The sequence below is a fragment of the Erythrolamprus reginae genome, chromosome 5 (genome assembly GCF_031021105.1).
Source record: "Erythrolamprus reginae isolate rEryReg1 chromosome 5, rEryReg1.hap1, whole genome shotgun sequence".
NCBI classification, from domain to species: Eukaryota; Metazoa; Chordata; class Lepidosauria; order Squamata; family Dipsadidae; genus Erythrolamprus; species Erythrolamprus reginae.
The window spans coordinates 909,086-927,956 of NC_091954.1; the positions used below are offsets into that span (position 1 = coordinate 909,086).

Sequence of the window (18,871 nt, forward strand, 5' to 3'; positions counted from 1 at the left end):
ATTCTTGCTTTGTGTACTGTTACACAATACCTCTGATATACTGTACGTGCTAATGTCCTAGCATCTAATTAGGGCAAACTATTTAGGACACACTGGAATGTGTGTGAGAAACTGAGCCAGAAAGACAAGACATAGAGGGTGCAAATAGGCTTTGTTGGTTTTTTTAATATAAATGGAAATAAAGAAGCTTTGAGCATTTGACTTGGATTCTGGATGGATAGGATAGGATAGCATAGCATAGCATAGCATAGAACAGAATAGAATAGGAATAGAAATAGAATAGAACAGAATAGAAATAGAACAGAACAGAATAGAATAGAATAGAATAGAATAGAAATAGAACAGAATAGAATAGAATAGAAATAGAATAGAATTCTTTCTTGGCCACGGGTGATTGGACACACAAGGAATTTGTCTTGGTGCAGATGCTTTCAATGTACATAAAATAAAATATAGATTTGTCAAGAAACATGTGGTACAACACTTAATATTGTCATAGGGGTCAAATAAGCAATGAAGAAGCAATCAATATTAATAAAAATCTTAAGGACACAAGCAACAAGTGACAGTCACACAGTCCTAAGGTGGGAGGAGATGGGTGATAGGAATGATGAGGAAAAGAACCAGTAGTAATAGTAGTGCACACTTATGGTTTGCACTTGTAGTTTGACAGTGGAAATTATTTGTTTAGCAGAGTGATGTCTATCTATTTATCTCTTTTATCCTAATACCTATATATCTTTTGTCCAATAATATTTTTATATTATCCCAATATCTTCTCATCTAAGCGCATTTTTGTTGGTGGGAATGGAAGCAAGGAAAAACCCAGCACATTCAAATTTTAATGGAAATAATTTCTTGCAATTTGGGGGATATGGAAGAAGTCCTGATTCCGGAAGGCTTAAGAGAGAAGAGTTGGGCCTCTCCAACCAGGAAAGAATGAGATTCATAATACTTGTCAGCCAGATGGAAACTATAAATATAAAAGTAATAGGTGAAGATGAGATGGAATCAGTTAGAGTCTTGATGACTCAATTTAACAAGCGTGCCTCTAGGATTTGGCTCCAGTCCTTACTGGATTTCAAAAGATGACATCTCTGGGGCCTTAGAAATCAGCCCAGAGTTAATTATTATACAGCTGATATCTAATAATAGGAAACCCTCACAAACTGTCTTATATTTCGTGATTCTAGATGGAAAATTCACATTCTGATTGACAGAGATGAAAATGAGGAGATGGTGATTGTAACAGCTGATGCATTAAATGTGAGAGGGCTGCTCTGGTCTCCGGCCTCTTATTCAAGGTGAAACTTCAGAGAGAGAGAGAGAGATTCACATCTTTCAGCTGTGGCAAGGGGGGCCTGGTGCACCAGTTGCGGCCCTATTTGGACCGGGGGGTCATTGCTCACAGTCACTCATGCCCTCATCACCTTGAGGTTCGACTACTGTAATGCTCTCTACATGGGGCTACCTTTGAAAAGTGTTCGGAAACTCCAGATCGTGCAGAATGCAGCTGCGAGAGCAGTCATGGGCTTCCCTAGGTATGCCCATGTCACACCAACACTCCGCAGTCTGCATTGGTTGCCGATCAGTTTCCGGTCACAATTCAAAGTGTTGGTTATGACCTATAAAGCCCTTCATGGCATCGGACCAGATTATCTCAGGGACCGCCTTCTGCCGCACGAATCCCAGCGACCGGTTAGGTCCCACAGAGTTGGCCTTCTCCGGGTCCCATCAACCAAACAATGTCGCTTGGCGGGACCCAGAGGAAGAGCCTTCTCTGTGGCGGCCCCGGCCCTCTGGAACCAACTCCCCCCAGAGATTAGAATTGCCCCCACCCTCCTTGCCTTTCGAAAGCTGCTTAAAACCCACCTCTGCTGCCAGGCATGGGGGAACTGAGATATCCTTTCCCCCTAGACCTTTACAATTTTATGCATGGTATCTCTGTATGTATGTTTGGTTTTTATATAATGGGTTTTTAACGGTTTTTAGTATTGGATTTTGTTATATACTGTTTTATCGCTGTTGTTAGCCGCCCCGAGTCTGCGGAGAGGGGCGGCATACAAATCCAATAAATAAATAAATAAAAATAAATAAATTCAGACTCAGGAGAGTGGACGATGCCAACCGGGGTACTCTGACTTCAGTAGATGTGAGCTCCTCGTCTTCCACTGCCCCATCAGGCTTTATGGAAGCAGTGACTGATGTTGACCAACCATCTCTCTGTTTCTTAACTATATGATGAGAACAATAATCAGTGAGAACAAATAACCGGTGGAACTGCTTGCCTCTGAAAAGTATGACTGCTGCATCACTGGAGGTTCTTAAAGAAGAGCCTGGGTAGCCATTTGCCCGGGTCTCTTGCTTAAGCAGGGGGTTGGACTAGAAGACCACCAATGTCCCTTCCAACCCTATCGTTCTGTGATGCTTCAAGAAACATCATTGAACCTGTGCTAGGAACTATGATCAGAGAAAATTAAAATCTCCTATTTCTTTCCATAGATCTGAAGGTAGATCTTTATTAGCAATGCATCTCCTACGCAAACTTACATGGTTTAGGATCAGACTACCTTTGGAACCGTCTTCTGCCTCATGCATCCCAGTGGACAGTTAGGTTCCACAGAGCTGGCCTTCTCCAGGTCCCATCAGCCAGACAATGTCGGCTGGCAGGGCCTAGGGGAAGAGCCTTCTCTGTGGTGGCCCCAGCCCTCTGAAATGAATTCCCTCTGGAGATACATACCACCCCTCCCTCCTGGTCTTTTGTAACGCTCTGAAAACTCACCTCTGCCAGCAGGCCTGGGGACTGTGAGCCACGAGATTGTCCCTGACCGATATTATGACGGATTGAATGGGATGAATGTACATGACTGTACATTGTGTGTGTGTGGGGGGGGGGGGGGGGTTTGTAGAATTTTGAGTAATTTTATATAATTTTAAAAAAATAATTAGATTTTTTCACGTATATTGTTTGCATTTATAATGTTGTACGCTGCCCTGAGTCACCCCAAGAAGGGCGGCATAGAAATCTAATAAATAAATAATAGATAAATAAATCTCATGCCAAGCCAATTTTATTAAATTGTGCTCTTAGATATTGGATTTGTACATTGTTTTATTGTTGTGAGCCGCCCCACGTTCTCGGAGAGGGGTGGCATACAAATCTAATATATTATTATTATTATTATTATTATTATTATTATTATTATTATTATTATTATTATTATTTCCTTCTTCAACATAGTGACTAAATTAGTGGACCAGCAAAATACTGTGGACAAAATATACTTAGACTTCAGCAAGGCATTCGACAGAGTAGACCACAGCCTCCTTCTTGGTCAGCTAGAAAGAAGTGGGATAGACAGCGTCCCCCATCAGACACATTTGTAACAGGCTGTCATCTTCAAAGGCAGACATTATTTTGAAGTCTAGAGCTGACAAATGCTGCAGTTTCCACCTCTCCCCCACCCTCCTAGCTGACTCTTTTAGAAGTAAAAGTCGATGATCCGTGGGAATAATATCTGTTGTATTAAAATGTGTTTTGACTCCATTCTGGGCTTTCCCTCCCCCCTTCTCCTCTAGATACCACAACCTACTCCATTGAACAATCTGAGCACTTTAAGCCATGCAAGGATAAGGACCTGGCATATTGTCTCCACGATGGGGAATGTTTCGTCATTGAAACTCTGACGGGATCTCACAAGCACTGCAGGTAAGACGGGGTTTTTTTAAAAAAAATCATATAAAAGGTTGATCCTCATTGTGTTTCTTTATAAATCATGGCGATGCTCATACGCACGCCCATGCCCAGATTAGAAGAAGAAGCAAAATAAACATGCCCAGCTTAAAATATCATTTTGAAAAAGAACAGCAAGAAGGAAACCCAGTCAGATTTCATGTCTAAAGCTCATGATAATTTCTCAGTAACCATTTCTGATGGTTGCTATGAACACCCCTCGGTCAATGAAGGGAGAGTCTCATTAAGATGATTTCTCGCAAACTGAAGACAATTTGTTCTTGAAAGTAGAAGCTGATTAGAAGGTATACATTTAGAGGGGGGAGTTGTTTCCAGTATTTTATTACTAGGTGATTCCCCCCCCCTCTTTATATGTGGAGGCGAAAAGAAAAAGAATATTAATAAAGTGCCCTCAGATGTTCAATAGAAGTTTGCCAAGCGACTGCATAATTGAATTAATGTTTGAGAAAACCATTAAGTTTAGGGTTGAGGGATTTATGTATGGGGACCATAGAAGCAAGGTTTGCATAGAAGAAAGCTGACCAATGGCATAAAATCCAGTTAAAATTCTGTATGACCAGATGGGGGTTTCCTATACCAAGGGGATGCTTATTATTTTATCATTTGGGGAGAATTTGGATCCAGGAAAACCACAAGTTTTATTCTCTGAGTTATCAGATAGTTCGGGCATTGTTGTGCAAATTGCTTTGCTTGTTGTTATAGCAACTTTCACATATGTGTAAGTTGCATTCGTAAACAGATTTATGCCTAAACTTCTGGATGTAAATGAGATGAGTCTGGAATGAAAAGAATTGTCACATCCATTTCTTCAGATTACTGGCACCATCCAATCTCAGTAATATTTATTTTTCGGCCCACGTTCTGTTTTATTAGATTTCTTTTCTCGTCTGAAGGTTGGCAGAGTTGTCCCCAGTTAGGGGCTGGGTTTTATTTTTCTTTTCCGAGTTCTTTCTTTTTGAACTCTTTGCCTTCTACTGTTATTTAATGGTATTCCACTATATTGCCCAGGCCTGTTTTTTAACGCATGAATTCTTTAGTTCTGTGGTTCCCTTTACAAAACTCTAAATTTATGATTTTGAATTTGATGACTAATTTCACAGCAGCCTCGAAGTGAGTAGCTCGAAAGGAGACGAAGGTCCAGTGGGCTCTTGACTAAACTGCGTCAAAACGTCTCCTTTGCGTGCTTTAAGTCCACATTAAGCCCGGTGCCCAGATTCATCTTGGCCTATTCCAGTCAAGCGAGTGGACAATAAATCTCCAATAATCTCTTTGGAAATTCCCTACCTGAGGCTGTTTGGTTCAGTTGCTTCAGTGGGCCACGAGCGAGATCCCAGTTGCACCGAATTGCTTTCATCCTCTTGCATAAAGGGGAGAATGCATTTGTCTGGATTCGGATGCTAAAAGTCGAAGATAGACAGATGACAGGCTGTGGACTGGCCCTGCAGTGTGTGGGCCTAACTTTAATTTACAGTCGTACCTCCACTTACGAACTTAATTCGTTCTGTGAGCAGGTTCTTAAGTAGAAAAGTTTGTACGAAGAAGCAATTTTTCCCCACAGGAATCAACGCAAAAGCAAATAATGTGTGCGATTGGGGAGGGTGGAGGCCCTGTTTCCTCCCAGGAGATTCCTAGAGAGACCCCACGGAGGCTTCTCCCCATCTTTTCCGGCCCTGTTTCCTCCCAGGAGATTCCTAGAGAGGCCCCATGGAAGCTTCTCCCTGCCTTTTCCGGTTACAGTTTCGGAGGCTGGGGTTTGTAAGTGGAAAATGGTTCTTGAGAAGAGATAAAATAATCTTGAACACCCGGTTCTTATCTAGAAAGCTTCGTAAGTAGAGGCGTTCTTAGGTAGAGGTGCCACTGTATTTGTTTATCTCATTGCTTTGTTTATTAAATTTCTACCCTACCCATCTCACTTAAGGAAATCTGAGTGATGGGGGATGATACTTGACTAGGGTATTCGAATGGTTTTTTACTCATCCTGTCTAAGTCAAGTCTTCTCAAACTATACTCCTTCCTCTTCAATTGGCCTGTATCTGTTGGGGCAGGGCATTCTCAACCTTGTCAACCTTAATAAGAGGTGGAGACCTCAAAGGCCTTGAAGTCCACACCTCTGAAAAGTTAACAAGATGGAGAATCCTGTCTCCTCTCAAGCGATCCGAGAGCTGAAACCATCTTGGGCTACCTCATTGTTGCCATGAAGCCAGAGAGGGGGAAGGACAGTGGGGAGTAAATAGCCAGGCTCCAGGCAAGACAAAGTGCTAACACCCGTTTTCACTGGACAATGTGACCGGTGACACCTGGGCAGGGGGGATGTTTGAGTATTTTAATTGGGTGAAAACCTCAGGAAGTGTCAGAGTTGGTTTTCACTGGCTGTGCCAATATGATGTATCCAATAAATGGATCCCATGAGGAATCTACCTGCCTCGGAGTTATGCCTTCAATGGGTGCATTATTCAGAACACTGATAAATACACTGTGCTAAGTGATGTGAGCTTTTCTTAATTTATGGCCCAACTTCCTATGACAAGTGTCAACACAGTGCAGAGGTTGGGGATCAATCAAGGGCTGGCCACACTGTCTGCAGAAGGCCTGGTGCTTATGGGATCTTGGGAGGGGCCAGCGGATGCAGCCACAAAGCATTCTTTCTGTGAGGGGTTCAAGGCCAACCTGTGCCCACCACCTGGGGCGGAAGCGGAAGGAGGACTGGCCACACTGGCCACACTGGAAACATGACAAGATTGTGGGTGGGGGACAAGGGATGTGAACGTTCAACTGGGTGGGAATCTCCGATTCAGGTGTAGGTGCCAGGATGGCTCCGGGAATAAATTGAGGAGCATTTCGTCTCGCTGATTTAGTTCGGATACAGCCTGGAACCTTGACAATAAGTCCTTTCAAAACACACTTCTGAATTCTAGAGCCGTGTTTAAATATTTGGAGAAAGGCTTCTGAGCACACAGACCCTCCTCGTTTACGTTCAGCCGCACTCCAGAAGTCTTTGCCAGCCCTCCAAAGCCTCGATCTGAGAACAGTCTCTCTCTCTCTCTCTCTGAGTGCTGAGTTGCTCTTCTTCTCCCTTTCAATCACATGCGCTTCCCCTATTTACTTTTCCCTCTTATGACGCCCTTATTGTAGTCATTACTCTCCATCAACCCACTTTGGAGATTTATGACAATAAAAAGCTATCGTAAAAACTTTCCTGATGAATAGGAAATTCTTCTGCTGGCAATCGGGGGCTGTTTCTGAGCAATGGCGCGTGTGTGTGTGTGAGAGAGGGAGCATTTGATGTGAGAAGGCATCGCTGTAGAACTCCTTTGTGGGTAGGAATAGTTGAAGTCTGTCAATCAATTTCCAAGGCTAGGGATCTTAGGGAACAGGGGCCCCCAGGATGGGCCATACAAGGTAGATGAATTGAGATGGCCATAGGGTTCATTTTTTATCAGCAAGATCGCCTTCTGGTCTAAAAAAACATCGGGAATCAGCTCCCCCCCCCCGAGATTCACACTGCCCCCACCCTCCTCGCCTTCCATAAGAGTCTTAAGACTCATTTATATGGATCTTGTTCTGGGGCAAGTGCACCCTAGCCCCAGTAATGGGCACCCAAAAGTTTACTGCCACACTGTGGTTGTGACTTATTTTGTGGGTGTGGCTTAATGGTCATGTTACTGGGTAGGAGTGGCTTGAATGATCATCATCGTTAAAGTGAACTGTTAAGTCCTCGACTTACAACCTCACCAGTGTCGCTCGCTGGGGTGACAATTTGCTTCGCGTTTCCCCCGCTCTCCTTCCTGGGTCACCCCCCCCACTCAGGCTGGGTATCGAGGCAAACAGGTGCTGCCAGAAGCATCAATGCTGCCAGCTCTGTTTCCACCCACAACTTTTGCTTGCACCTCAGGCAGGAGGGGGGGGCATGTGAGTCTGGAGGGGAGACGGGCAGGAGAGAGGGAAGCTCGTCCGAGGCCAGGAAGGAGGAAAGAGGAAAAAAGCGAGGAGCCCAGATGCAGCAGCAGGGGGGAAAAGGAGAGATGAGACGAGACCGGTCATCCAGGAAGTGACAGCCGCCAATCAGCTGGAGCTTCACACCCATCTTCATTTCCGCCGGTGGAACTGCGTTCCGCCTCGTCCTGCCTGCTGCCCACCGCTGCCTAGCCCCCTGGCCGACAAATGTTTGTATGGCTCTGGTTTGAATGGGTATGATTGGTTCTTAATATAATTAACGATTTTAGAGCAGTTTATTTAGTTTTAAGTAATTGGATTTAGTGCATTGTATTTTATTGTCCTTTTTATGTGTTTTGAGCCGCTCTGAGTCTTCAGAGAGGGGTGGCATATAAATCCAAACAAACAAACAAACGAATGGATGAACTAACAAACGAACGAATGAATGAATGAAAATGAATGAATGAATGAATGAATGAATGAATGAAAGAAATAGCTGACCAGACTGATTTCAGCTGAATTGATCTCTCTGGTGGTTTTACCGGGGGTGGGGTGGGGGCACTGTGGCTCAGCAGTTAAAGAAGCTGGCAGCCTGAGTTCTAGACCCAGGTGCTGTGAGGGGGGGTCCCATTACTTGTCCCAGCTCCTGTCCACCGAGCAGTTCAAAAGTGTGCAAATGTGAGTAGAGAGATAGGTACCACTTTGGTGGGAAAGTAAGAGGATTCCGTGTACCTCGGTGTATGGACGTGGTAGTCATGTGACCCAGAGCTGGGTTCCTCCCTGTTTGGACTGGTTCACCCGAACTGATAGCGACCCACTGGTGACATCACAGTGACATCACAGAACTGGTTGAATGTGACCTAGGGCTATTTGTCACCATTACAACCGCTGTAGCATCCCCCCCCCCCATGGTCACGTGATCAAAGTTTGAAAAGAGGAGGCAATTCCCTAATTCAGACCGGTCCCTTCCACTGTTCTCATCAAAGAGAGAAATATGGGTAGGTGGTGCAATATGGGTAGGAAATGATTAAATAAAAATGAATAATGTGATTGTGCATTTGGTCAGTAAATACGATCTATTAGCAAGTACTTGGCACAGCTTATATTATTAATAAAAGTATGGATCATATTGACTAACTGCCAGCGAGGATAAATATCATCCGCAAATTGCCTTTTATTTGCAGTACAGTGATCCCTTGAGTATCGCGAGGGTTACGTTCCAAGACCTCTCGCGATAATCGATTTTTCGTGATATAGTGGTGCGGAAGTAAAAACACCATCTGCGCATGCGCACCCTTTTTTCAATGGCCGCGCATGCGCAGATGGTGGAGCCGGTGGCTGGGGAGGTGGATTCGCCACCCCCACCAGCCCTTCCTGCTCTGGGTCAGAGCCGCGGAAACCTTCGGCTCGCCGAGGCTGCGTCTGACCCCTTCGTTTGTATTGCAGCGAAGGAGGCGAAGCAAGGCTCCAAGCTCGCCTGCCGCCGCTACGCCTCTGCCGCCTCAGCCACCCCCTCTGCTCTGCAGGGACCTCGCATGCCACGATCTCCCTCTCTCGCCCTCCCCGCACTTCTCCTCGGCGGCGGCCAAGCGGCAGGCTTAATGGGAGACCAAAGGCGAAAGAAGAAAAGAAAAAAAAATCCCCAAAAGAGGCAGGCACAAAGCGGGGGCACAAGGGGAGCTGCCCGGCAGAGGTTGCTTTTTTTCTTCTCATGGGCAAGTGGAGGGGGGGAGAGAGAAGGAAAGAGAGAGAAGGAAAGAAAGATATGAGAGAGAGAGGAAGAGAGTGTGAGAGAGGAAGAAAGAGAGAGAGAAATGATAGAAAAAAGGGGAGAAAAAAAGAGAAATGAGAAAATGATTGAAGCAGAGAATGACAGGAAAGAAAGAGAAAGAGACAGAGAAGTGACTCTTGGTGATGACGTATGACGTCATCGGGTGGGAAAACCCGTGGTATAGCAAAAAAACCGTGGAGTATTTTTTAATTAATATTTTCTGAAAAATCGTGGTGTAGCGTTTCGCGAAGATCGAGATCGCAAAAATCGAGGGATCACTGTATTTTCAAGGCCGTTACACTTCGGTTTCTCCTCAAACTTCTCGTCTGCTCCTGTGAGCATTTGTTTACAAATGGTGGACATGGTTAAATATTGGTTATCGGTTGGCACAAACATAAATGCTATTTTTGCTAAGTAAAGAAACATTTCCTGAATTAGGTTCTTGCAAATATGGTTAGTGCTGCACCACAGTGAAGTTGGGTTGTGTTTAATCATCTGGAAAAGCTGTATTCTGATGTGTTATAGTTATATGCAGTGTTTCCCAACCTTGGCAACTTGAAGACATTTGGACTTCAACTCCCAGCATTTCCCAGCCAGCATTCGCTGGTTGGGGAATTCTGGGAGTTGAAGTCCAGATATCTTCAAGTTGCCACGGTTGGGAAACACAGGTTATATGTGTTATTCTGATGTGTTATAGTTAGGAAAAATATGGCAAGAAGTTGATAGCATCATAAACCTGGAAGGGGACCTTGGAGGTCTAATCTTTATGAAGCCAGCTTGGTGTCCTCTGCAAATTTAATTAGTTCCCCTTCTATTCCCTCATCTAAGTCGTTGATGAAAATGTTGAAGAGTACAGGATCCAGGACAGAACCCTGTGGTACCCCACTGCCTACCTTCTTCCATGTGAATTTGGAGCCGTTGAGGACAACTCGTTGGTGCAGTTGGTCAGCCAACTGTTAAACCATCTGCATGTGTTGTAATCTACCCTGCATTTTTCTAATTTGTGGATTAGGAGATTGTGGTCAACTTTATCGAAAGCTTTGCTGAAGTCTAAGTAGATGAGGTCAACTATGTTGCGCTGGTCTACTGATTTGGTTATGGTGTTGAAAAAGGATATGAGATTGGTTTGGCATGATTTGTTTCTTTAATTCATTCATTCATTCATTCATTCATTCATTCATTGTGAAATGTATACACTGCCCAACGCCAAACTGGACCCTGAGTGGCTTACAGTGATCACACTAGTTATATTATTCAAGGCCAAGATTGTGACTGTGTGTTATCGAACAGATTTTTGTAAGCCGACATCAAACTCTGAGGTATTCATCCAATTAATCATCCTGGCTTAGTTAGGCTTTTTAAGCCAACATCACAGATTTATAGGTCATGAATTGTGGTGTAAATTAGCACATGGCCTGTTACCGGAAGAGATTTCGCTGACCATTTATGTTTATGTCAAAGGGAGGAACCGATGAAGCCCAGAACAATTGTGCCCATGGAGCTGATATGAAGTCAAGTGAGAGCTGAAATGGCTTCAAGGGACGTGTTTTAAGACCCGCTCTCATTTAACACCTTGAGACGAGCTGAAATGTCCAAGATAGCAGGTTTAACGTCCGGCTATTAGCTGCTGCTTTGCCCTATTATTTGTATTGGGTCAGACAAGCATGCAGCCGAAAGATGTGGTGGTTACAAGAATTATTCCAGGGAAGAAGAAGAAGCGTCCGACTAAGCAAACCTTCAAGAATGCTGACTTGGACCAAGGACGCTTCGTACTGTCCACCCACATTTATTTATGCTGATTTTTTTTTTAAAGGCAGAACTCTGCTCTGGGCTGCAAGGAGTTGTTGAGTTCTGTAAAACGGAATATTCTACTTGAGTGCCAATTTTGCCATTGGAGTTCCTTGAAAAATCACTAAGTCTTTTGAAGAGAAAAGATATGTACCTCAAATGTCAGTGAAGATTCTCAGTCATTGTCTGGAAGTTGAGACAACTGGTTTTCCCCCCCACCCCCCTTTTTTAATGACCCACTTAAGAGAAGGATTTAGGAGCAAAGACTCTTAATGACTCTCTGCTTAGTCAACTAAGGAGCAGATTAAGTGAGAAATGAAATTACCTGGAGAACATTTATATTTGTTTGTTTGTCTGTCTGTCTGTCCGTCCATCCGTCCGTCTGTCCGTTTGTCCGTTCGTTCGATCGATCGGTTAATTTATTGATTGGATTTATCTGCCGACCAACTCCAATAGAATCATAGAATCATAGAGTTGGAAGGGACCTCCAGGGTCATCGGGTCCAACCCCCGGCTCAATGCAGGATTCATCAAACCATCCCGGAAAGATGACTGTCCAGTCTCTGTTTGAAGACCTCCAGTGAAGGCGAGCCTACCACCTCCTGTGGCAATCTGTTCCACTGGTTTATCCCCCTTACCGTTAGAAAGTTTTTTCTGATATCTCATCTAAATCTACTCCCTTGCAGTTCCATCCCATTGTTTCTAGTCCTTCCATGTGCTAATGAGAACAATGTTGGTCCTTCTGCTCTGTGACAGCCCTTCAGATATTTTTAGACAGCTGTCAAGTCTCCTCTCAGTCTTCTCCTTTGCAGGCTAAACATCCTTTGCAGGATAAACATAGGATGTGGTTTCCAGACCACTCACCATCCTTGTAACTCTCCTTTCAACTTGCTCTAGTTTATCAATGTCCTTTTTAAATTGGGGCCCCCAGAACTGAACACAGTATTCCAAGTGTGGTTGTACCAAAGTCCTGTAGAGAGGAATCATTACTTCACGTGGGAGAGATTCTATGCTCCTCTTGATGCATCCCAGGATTGTGTTTACCTTTTTTGCAGCTGCTTCACACTGTCGATTCATGTGTAATCTACGAATACACCCAGGTCCTCCTCACCAGACTGAAGAAGTCTGTACGGAGCACCTCAGCCACCCAGGCCATGGTTGTCCCAAAGGTGCTTTTCCAAGAGGCAAGTGGACTTCCTTGGTTTTTCTTTGAAGATGTTTTCCTTCTCATCCTGAAGAAACTTCTCAGAAGATAAGAAGCGAAATGTCCTCAAAGGAAAACCTTTGGGGCAGCCTGAATGAGCTATAAGAGTTATCTGGAAAACAAAGTTACCAGGCCCATAGCTCTCGCGGGGAATGTTCGCGAGGAAAGTTGGTGTGACTCTCGTGTAGCGGGAAGCCAGCGGAAGAGAAGGAGCAGTGCCAGGGGTCAGTACGTCATCGGCTGGCGTTGTGGGGAAGGTTAGAGAGGAGCGTCCTCATTCCGTTTCCCTCCAAGTGCAAAGGGCGTGCTTAAATGCGCTACCTGAATGCGGAGGGCAGGAACACTGCTGCGGTGGAGGCTCAAGATGCTTACGGAAGTGCACACAATCGACAGAGTCAGTGCTACCCAAGAATTTCCTGACCGTTTCGAGATTGAAGGCGAGGCTTTGCTCAACCGTAGAGTGACAGGAGTTGAAACCTGGGCTTATCACCAGACTCCAGAGAGAAAAAGTCAATCAATGCAGGGGCGCCATATCTATTCTCTTTCAGCCCCAAAATTCAAAACTCGGCAGTCGGCAAGAAAAATCTTGGGCACCCATTGCAGCAGTGATCATAGGTGGTTTGTCCTTCTAGGGCAGGGGTAGGCAAAGTTGGCTCTTCTATGACACGTGGACTTCAACTCCCAGAATTCCTCAGCTAGCATGATTGGCTCAGGGATTCTGGGAGTTGAAGTCCACAAGTCATAGAAGAGCCCACTATGCCCATCCCTGCTCTAGGGCATGGACAGTGTTTGTATATCCAAGATCTTGAGAATATTTCACCTATATGAAGGAGATATATATCTATAGAAGAATAAAATTTGGGGAATCCTAACCAGAGAACTCTGCCCTGATAAGGTTTACTAGATGACCTTGAATGCTAATTGTTTAGCCGATGGACAAGGCTTAGAAGTAGCTTAGGCCACCATGGTTTAACTAATATCCAGGCATGTACTTCAAATAAGATAGGGATACAAATGTTATAAGTACATTCCAGATGTATATCAGACAGCATGCAAACGGGACATTCCAGATGTTCAGATATAAAGCCAAATATTGCCCAGATATTTAATGTACATGCAAATATTGTGAGGAATTTGGAGATTAATCTGGATAAATATTCTGAAAAGGAGGATCTGCTCCGTGTAATTATTTCTTTTACAGAGACGATGAAACCACGTCCTTCCTCCCCTAGTTAGGCAAGACCAGAGGACTAAATCAAAACATCACTTGAAAGTTCAACAAGCAACTTAAACTTGCATTTGTAAGCCAAGATGAAATATTAGCGACAGATAGAACAAAGTGATTTAAATCTGCCTTCCGTTTCCCAAGAATTCTGCTTAAGCCGCTTAACTTTGATTAGGAAATTAGATTCAAAAGAGTCATAATATAGAGCAGCTCTGCCTTTGTTTTTTCCCCAACGCTTTCTACTTGCTTGAAAAAAGAGATGAAAAGTTGTATAATCAGTTTAATTTTCTGAATAATGTTCCCGAGGTCTAGAGATTTACCTTTTAAAACAGCATAAAATATTCAGTTTCATAAGCTAAAACCACCCCCCCCAAACCCTTTCTTTGAATATTGACAAATGAGTTTTGCATACTTTAAATGTCATTTGTTGTTTATATTTGCAGCTATTTTCACCGGTATATAAATACTATAACATTATAAATTGCATTATACATTGAGATGAAAATGATGAAGAATTTCAGAAGGACTCTGCTTCAAACATTAAGACAAGACAGGCCGTCAGAGGGCAACCAATTAGATTTGGTGGGGGGGGGGAAATGAGTGTCAAGTATAAATGAATTTAGGAATATATTTGCATACAGTGTTTTCATTTTCATCGTTGAAGTGTAAAAATATATAAGGAAAACAACAGAATTTTCCTTGATGCTTCTACACGGATTAGCATTTGAAAGACGAAGCTGAGTCCCATCCATTTCTCAAGATTTCTATTCCGGTTAATTTCTTTCCCACTCCACAGGTAGACATCTCTGACTGTTACTGATAAGCAATTCATTCCCTTGGAATTTTTATGATGAATTGTACTTTGGAGAAGTTATAGCAGAGTCAGCACTGCAGGAGAGCTGAAATCTATACTTGGCTGGATTTGCCTGTGCAGCTCTCAGACGATACACAAAAATGAGGCATTTTGAACCATACATGTTCAAGAGGAAATAAAAACCTCTGCTTGGCCTTGCACAAAATCTGGCTCTACCAAGTGGGAGACGCTCAGTGGATTAATAGAATCGTCTGCCTCGGCCCCACTTTCTATTGCTCCTTCTGCAGCTACAGTATCTTTCTTAATTCTAATGGAAATATTTATGGGTTGTTGTTTTTAAATATTTTATATTCCCATTTCTAGCTTGTTGCAAGTTGCCTACTATTGCTTGAAGGGAATGAAGGGCATTATGAAGGTCTTGGTATACTTGGGGGTCACTGCTCACAGTCACTCACGCCCTCATCACCTCGAGGCTCAACTACTGTAACGCTCTCTACATGGGGCGACCTTTGAAGAGTGTTCGGAAACTTCAGATCGTGCAGAATGCAGCTGCGAGAGCAATCATGGGCTTCCCTAAATATGCCCATGTTACACCAACACTCCGCAGTCTGCATTGGTTGCCGATCAGTTTCCGGTCACAATTCAAAGTGTTGGTTATGACCTATAAAGCTCTTCATGGCACCGGACCAGAATATCTCCGGGACCGCCTTCTGCCGCACGAATCCCAGCAACCGGTTAGGTCCCACAGAGTTGACCTTCTCTGGGTCCCGTCAACTAAACAATGTTGTTTGGCGGGGCCCAGGGGAAGACCCTTCTCTGTGGCAGCCCCGGCCCTCTGGAACCAACTCCCCCCGGAGATTAGAATTGCCCCCACCCTCCTCGCCTTTTGTAAGCTCCTTAAAACCCACCTCTGCCGCCAGGCATGGGGGAACTGAGATACTCTTTCCCCCTAGGCCTTTACAATTTATGCATGGTATGTTTGTTTGTAGGTATGATTGGTTTTAAAATAAGGGTTTTTTAGTTGTTTTAGTATTGGATTTACATGCTGTTTTTATTATTGTTGTTAGCCGCCCCGAGTCTACGGAGAGGGGCGGCATACAAATCCAGTAAATAGATAGATAGATAGATAGATAGATAGATAGATAGATAGATAGATAGATAGATAGATAGATAGATAGATAAAAAACATACGGGTTTCTTCCCATGTAAGTTTGAGAGATTCTTAGCAACGTTTCGACAAGGTCCCACTCGTCATCTTCAGGCTGGTACATTTGGCTTTGTGCTAGGGTGAAAACAGTGTGGTTTGAGCTGCCTTCCCTCTACAAATACTGGTGGGTGGGTGTGGAGTGCTGGCTCAGCTGCTGCAAGCTGTGTTGAAACTTCCTTGGGGTCATTGGTGTAATTGATGTATGCAGATTAGTTGATGCTTGCGGATTAGGGGTGATATCCTGAGTAGTTGGAGCCTGCAGACTAGTCAGCTGGTATGTAATGTGTGTCTGTGTTGTAACATCCTGGGTTTTGGTTTGGCTTTGAGTTTGTGGTCTGGTCATGTGTTTATGGTGTGTGTCAGTTTGCTTTGTGTGCGTGTCAGCGGAGGGTGCAGCAGTTGGAGGCGCTGCTGTGGTTTGGCCTCTGGGTGGTGGTTGTATTTGGTCTGTAGGGGGGTGTGGGTTTGGGTCTGGTGGGGGCGATTGGTGGTGGTGTCCTGTGTTGTTCTGGGTTTGGTGTCAGTTTGTATGGCTGGGATACGTTTGTTGATAAGGGCTGGTAGGTGGGAGGTATCATCGCGTTTATTCATATTGTGGGGGTGTTTTTCTATTTCAATGGCTTCTATGATTATTATTTTGTTGGAGTCATTGAAATAGAATTCTGATTTTCTTATATCTTCGTTCAACATATTTTTTTTTAATCTCCTCTGAAATTTTGGCTAATTCAGCTTTCTTAAAACATGGTTGTGTTTCATCTTCTGCATCGCAGTCATCATTTTTGTATAGTTTCTTATAAAAATCAGATTATATTTTTCTTCTGTTCATTTTGGTAGACTATATATTTCCCTCCTCATTTTGTATCTTACTAATCTACCTTCTTCCTTTTTGTTTTTTTCAGTTAATTATATGCTAGACATTTTCTTGGCTTATTTGCATTTTGGGGAAAAACCTGCTTACTCCGCGTTATTTGTTGTGCTAGATCGTCTTTCTTGAGAATATTCAATTTATGTTTAATTAATTCCATTCGCTGTTTGATGTCTCCTCTTGGAGGTTCTATTTATAACCCTGTCTCCAGCTTTCTGAATCCCTCCCGTAGGTTCTTCTGTTGTCGTTTCTCCTTATTTTCTTTGGCCACGTGTGACATTGCAATGCCTCTCATCAATGCTTTCACAGGGTCCCATGAATTTCATACATTTGTGTCTTCGTTTTTGTTTTCTGGAAAGAGCACACATATCTGTTCCTGCATCTTCAACTTAAATTGGTGATTGTTTTAAATGGCTTTGGACTATTGGATTTGTACTGTTTTTGTTGTTGTAAGCCACTCTGAGCCTCCAGAGAGGGGCGGCATACAAATCTAATTAATCATAATCATAATCATAATAAATTCCATATGTTTTAAAATCGATTGTTTTTTAGGGTCTATGTAATCATTTTCCTTTGTCCCTCCCACCTAATTCTTATTGGGTTATGATCAGTGATGGGCTGCTGACCCCACGGGGGGGGGGAGACGATGCAGTGGGGGTTGTAAGTTTATGCACTATTTATTGAATAGGTTTTTTTATTGTCCTTCCTTCTCTAGTACCTTAGTATGATCCTTATTTAAAATAGGAAATAATTCAATAGTATGTTTTTATTCACTTTGGTAGCAATGAAAGAAAATTGAGCTCCTTGCCTAATCTGTTGTCACACCGAACCTTGTGGGTTCAGTACACAACCTTCAAATGTTCCTGGGCTCTTCAACCAATAATGCTGTCTGTCATTTGTCCTTTTTGTGGCTCTTCAAATAATGGGACTTCACCCACTGAAAAAAAGTCCAAGCGCCTATTTGAAAACTTACCTTGGTCGGTAAGCCACTCCCACCCAGTCACATGACCTTTAAGCCACCCTGGTCACATGATTGTTGAGCCACTCCCACCTGGTCACATGGCCAGCAAGCCACACCCACAGTGCGGCAGTAAATTTTTCTTCAGCCTTCACTGCACCAACTCCCCCTGTAGTAATACAAGGAGAGACACACTATCAGGTGAAGAAAATTTTAGACCCCAGGGGTCAATTACAATATCTAATCCTTTGTCCGAAGCTCCTTGGGTGAAAAGTTGGAATGTAAAAGCTGAGTTAAACAATTCCAGATAACGGAAGAAGAAACCCCCAGAGAAGCCCAAGGGTCCCCACTCTTTGCTCTTTCCGTTCCATCTCCTTTCTTCCCCCGTGTCTTTTGTGACTCGGGGCTCGTGGATGTTCTCTGTCTACTCAAATCACTTCCAAAAACGTTTTCCCGCTGTTCACTTCTCTTTTGTACTCCATCCACTTTCTTTTAATGTCTTTGGAGTCTCGATATCTTAAGTGCCCATTCCCACCGCAGTCGATGCGCTTTGAATTCCCCCCTTATGTATCCGACTCACATTTTCTTTATGATGAAAGTGGGCCAAAGCACCCACTTAGGCTTGCCAGGTTGAAATGAAATTTGTATAAAATGTTCAAAAATGTACAAAGGAAAATACACAGTGATTACTTGTGTGTTATAATTTTATTATTTCCATCAGTTGTTATTGTAATTTATATTTTAAAAAGGCTAAGATAGTGAAAGCAACTTGAATTTATCAGATTCTCTTTATTCTTTTACTTAAAAATAGGTTATTTTAAATAAAAATAACCTACCCTGCCGCTTGAACTGAACATGAGAAATATAAGTAGGAAAAGCAAGTAGGATACTTGGCTGCATAGCTAGAGGTATCACAAGCAGGAAGATTGTGATCCCCTTATATAGAGTGATGGTGAGACCCCATTGGGAACAATACTGTGTCCAAAGACGGGCTACAAGAATGGTGGAAGGTCTTAAGCATAAAACGGAAAGACTTCATGAACTCAATCTGTAGAGTCTGGAGGACAGAAGGAAAAGGGGGGACATGATCGAAACATTTAAATATGTTAAAGGGTTAAATAAGGTCCAGGAGGGAAGTGTTTTTAATAGGAAAGTGAACACAAGAACAAGGGGACACAATCTGAAGTTAGTTGGGGGAAAGATCAAAAGCAACATGGGAAAATATTATTTCACTGAAAGAGTAGTAGATCCTTGGAACAAACTTCCAGCAGACGTGGTTGGTCAATCCACAGGAACTGAATTTAAACATGCCTGGGATAAACATAGATCCATCCTAAGATAAAATACAGGACA

General features: G+C 43.3%; 1 protein-coding gene across 3 annotated transcripts in view; it reads left to right on the forward strand.

The window, feature by feature from the left end:
- NRG3 (neuregulin 3) overlaps positions 1-18,871 on the forward strand; it is a 698,544-nt gene that overhangs the window by 474,701 nt on the left and 204,972 nt on the right. For all 3 annotated transcript variants that reach the window (XM_070751913.1, XM_070751911.1, XM_070751910.1), the window contains one exon: positions 3,580-3,709. In XM_070751913.1, coding sequence (XP_070608014.1) covers positions 3,580-3,709 — 130 coding nt within the window. The remainder of the gene's footprint in view (positions 1-3,579; positions 3,710-18,871) is intronic.